Source organism: Anser anser (assembly GCF_964211835.1).
Source record: "Anser anser genome assembly, chromosome: 18".
NCBI classification, from domain to species: Eukaryota; Metazoa; Chordata; class Aves; order Anseriformes; family Anatidae; genus Anser; species Anser anser.
Window position 1 is genome coordinate 11,482,145 of NC_139739.1, and position 3,318 is coordinate 11,485,462.

Genomic DNA, 3,318 nt, shown 5'->3' on the forward strand with positions numbered 1-3,318 from the left:
AGACAATACCTGGTGGGGCTACGAAATATTCCTCTACTTTCTCTCTGGCATTATTCAGCAGCTCCTTTGTGCAGTTGCCTTCTGTAACATCATCTTCTCTGAGGTACAGACACCTGAGGAACACAGATTACTGGCTTGTCTGTAAGCTGTTCTATGAGTTTGAAGCATGCATCTCTAGAGCTGGTTTTCGGTCTTGGGTAAGCAGGAAGGCAAGCGTTAGGTTGTTCTGAAGCAACAAAGAATGCCACTGAACGGTATTTGGGGCGCAGTGTGTGCGGATCATTCATGACGGGTAAGATATAGTCAGGAATGGGGGTCCATCATTGCTATGCTTACGCGTTAAGGCGCCAACGCCAACTTTCTTCCACGCAAAAGCGCAATAAAACTTTCCTGTAAGAGGGGCGAAACGCGTACGTGGGGTGACTCCCGGAAAGCAAGTCATACAACCCAACAAAGGGTGGACGTGTTGCCAGCTAAAAGCAGGCTCTGCGCCTCGTTACCTGTCCTCTAGCACCGAATCCATCGGCTCCACGCCATCAGTGTTAACCTCGCGGAGCCGGTCAGCGAACCGGATGGCTCCCCGCAGCCTCTCCACGCCCTCCCTGTCGCGGAAATCCACCAGCGCCAGGTGCTCCAGGTGCCGCAGGAGCTCCCCGCTCACCGCGCCCTGCGAGGGCCCAGCCAGCGCCCGCCCGCCCCCCGCGGCGAGGCGGCGGAGCACCGACCCCCCTTGGCCCCCCGGGCCGGCCGCGGAGCCGCCGCCGCGCACCCGCTCCCGGCGCTGCCCCGCCGCCGGCGGTAGCGGGGGGCCCGGCGGCCAGGAGCGGAGCGCGGCGGGGAGGCACCGGCACGGCCGCATCGCGCCCCGCGGGGCTCCGCGCGTCAGCTCCGTGCGACGGAAGCGCCGGGGGAGGCCCGGCGGAGGGAGGAGGCCCGGCGGAGAAGGAGGAGGAGGAGGAAGGGGGGAGGCCGCCGCCGCCGCCATGAACAGCGTGGGCGAGGCGTGCACCGAGCTGAAGCGCGAGTACGACCAGTGCTTCAACCGCTGGTTCGCCGAGAAGTTCCTCAAGGGCGAGAGCGGCGGGGACCCCTGCGGGCAGCTCTTCAAGCGCTACCAGCTCTGCGTGCAGGTGCGGGCACGGCACGGCAGCCCCCTTCCCTTCCCTTCCCTTCCCTTCCCTTCCCTTCCCTTCCCTTCCCTTCCCTTCCCTTCCCTTCCCTCCGTCCCCCCCAGGGGCCCGGCGGCCCCGCTCCCTGCTGCCGCCGGCCCGTGGCAGCAGCTCCCTGCGCGTACCGGGGCATTCCTGATGGTAGGAGGGCAACCCAGCCAGTCTTGGGGCTGCTTCTTGTAGATCGTGTTTTGTACCAAACGTTACGTCATTTAGCACTATAAACTGCTGTGTAAAGCACTAAAAACACTTCAAATTTAACTTTTTTTTGTTCGTTTTTCTTCTTCCCAGAAAGCAATCAAGGAGAAGGACATACCCATAGAAGGCCTGGAGTTCATGGGTGCAAGCAAAGCGAAAACCGAAAACTCCTCTTGACTTCAGCTGTATGGATGGAGTCACTTAGGCAAACCTTTGGACTGAACCCTGACCAGGCAGAAGACAGCACGCCACCTGCATAAGACCTGTGTTTTTAGGAAGCAAGGAACGCTCTCACTTATAAAAGCAAACTGCCACAGAAAAAGACTGGATCACGTGGTAACCTCTGCCTCCTTTTGAATGAATTTCGGTGGTGGTTCAGCATCTAACAGTGTGAACAGACGGTTTAACTAACTTCCCATTGAGTGTACCCTGTGATGGGAGAACGCGTATTGGGATGTTGAACTTACTAGTAGTTGGTTTATGACTCGTTTCTCTTGCTTATTTATATAACACTTGACAGTGTCTAAAAAGAATATGAAGAAGGTTAATTTCCTTTGTCTCGTCTCTGTGGTGCTGGATTTTGGTGGAAGAAGTTTGATTTATACCATCCTGAATGCCTAGGGGCTAAAGCATTGTTTTGTGTCAGCAACAGAGATGGTACAAAAGCACTTTTGCTGGACCTGCAATAACTTACTTAGCTAAAATAAATATAACCCGGTTATACTTTGTTCAAGCGGGCACCTGTCTAGTAGAATCTGATTATGACCTCCAAGGGGGACAGAGGTGGCCTGCAACAGAAGCTGAAGAGAACACACTTAACCTAGAGGCTGCTTTCTTTGGCCTTTTCTGAGGTACTGAAACAATCCTGAACCTGAATTCTCTCCCCTTTGGGGTTATATATCCCTGCAGTGAAACTGGGCGGACCTGGCATCTTTCTGCACGCTACCACAAAGCACCAGGTTGGCCACAGTCCCTGTTAGGTTTTTGCTCGATGCAGTTAAAACATGTCTTGAAAGAGAGCAACATTGATTGAAGCTTGACAAATGTTAAAAGCCCCAGCTGCCTGTCCTGCCTCTTGGGGAACCTCACCTGCTCGTGAAACTGCCCCTTGACCATGTAACTAGGTGTGTATGTTACACCTAGCAGAGAGCTGGCTTGTAAACTACAGAAACTCTGAGCAAGTTACTCGTTACGTAGCAGGAGTGACTTGTGACTGGTTGAAATGCTCGGCTGATGTGCCAGATACCCCATCCGAATGAGGTGTGTGTGTTACTCCTCTGTGTAACCTGGCAGTGAGCAGTGGGCACTTGTTTGTTTTTCCAAAAACAGTAATCTGACATCCTCTTCCTTTGAATGGCAGTGGAGGAGTTAAGGAAGCTTCTCAGCGGAAGGTTGCTGATGGTGGGTACTTCTTGTGTAGTTGTGAAGGAGTTACTAGGAATTACCCTTTTCCTCTCCAAATCTGTTTCATACTTTGTTCATCCTGAGGTATTTCAGCAGCAGAGCTTTACTCCTGCAGATCTCACAGCTAGAGGCGGGGTGTTCGAAAGAGAAGCGAGGGATCAGGACCCACTGCACCTCACCCAGTGGCCCGCTGAGCACTGGGGCAGGAATCAGCCAAACTGTCCCCTCTACACCCACACAGCTAAAAGAGTACAATATATTCTGGACCGGGGACAAAAGAGAAGTGAACTTCCTAATTGTCCTAGAATAACAGTGAGGAGAAAAAAGTGAGTATCATGCTCTTAAGCACTTTTAGAAGGGTCATTCAGAGGCTTTTTTTAATTAAAAAGTTGGAGTTCTCAAACCATAGCTGGCTTGTCTGCACCACAGCTTCCGAGTAACTACTGCAAACGCAGAGCAGCCTGATACTTGTGTAGATCAGAAACTACAGCACGCTGGGGCTACGCACACATTGTGCCCCCTGTCTTCAGGGGTGGCCTAACCACGA

At 53.4% G+C, this 3,318-nt stretch overlaps 1 protein-coding gene across 1 annotated transcript; it reads left to right on the top strand.

Moving 5' to 3' along the window:
- Window positions 1-500: 500 nt before the first annotated feature.
- TRIAP1 (TP53 regulated inhibitor of apoptosis 1) lies at window positions 501-2,088 on the top strand. Its single transcript, XM_083803404.1, has 2 exons — window positions 501-1,130; window positions 1,461-2,088. Exons 1-2 carry the CDS (start codon window positions 573-575, stop codon window positions 1,542-1,544), a joined length of 642 nt encoding a protein of 213 aa, XP_083659530.1. The 5' UTR covers window positions 501-572; the 3' UTR covers window positions 1,545-2,088.
- Window positions 2,089-3,318: the final 1,230 nt, after the last annotated feature.

Excerpts from the sequence above, each read along its gene's own strand:
- TRIAP1 (XM_083803404.1), top strand. The coding sequence starts at position 573 with ATGGCTCCCCGCAGCCTCTCCACGCCCTCCCTGTCGCGGAAATCCACC. Across the intron at positions 1,131-1,460 it reads GCTACCAGCTCTGCGTGCAG|AAAGCAATCAAGGAGAAGGA; the intron begins GTGCGGGCACGG and ends TCTTCTTCCCAG.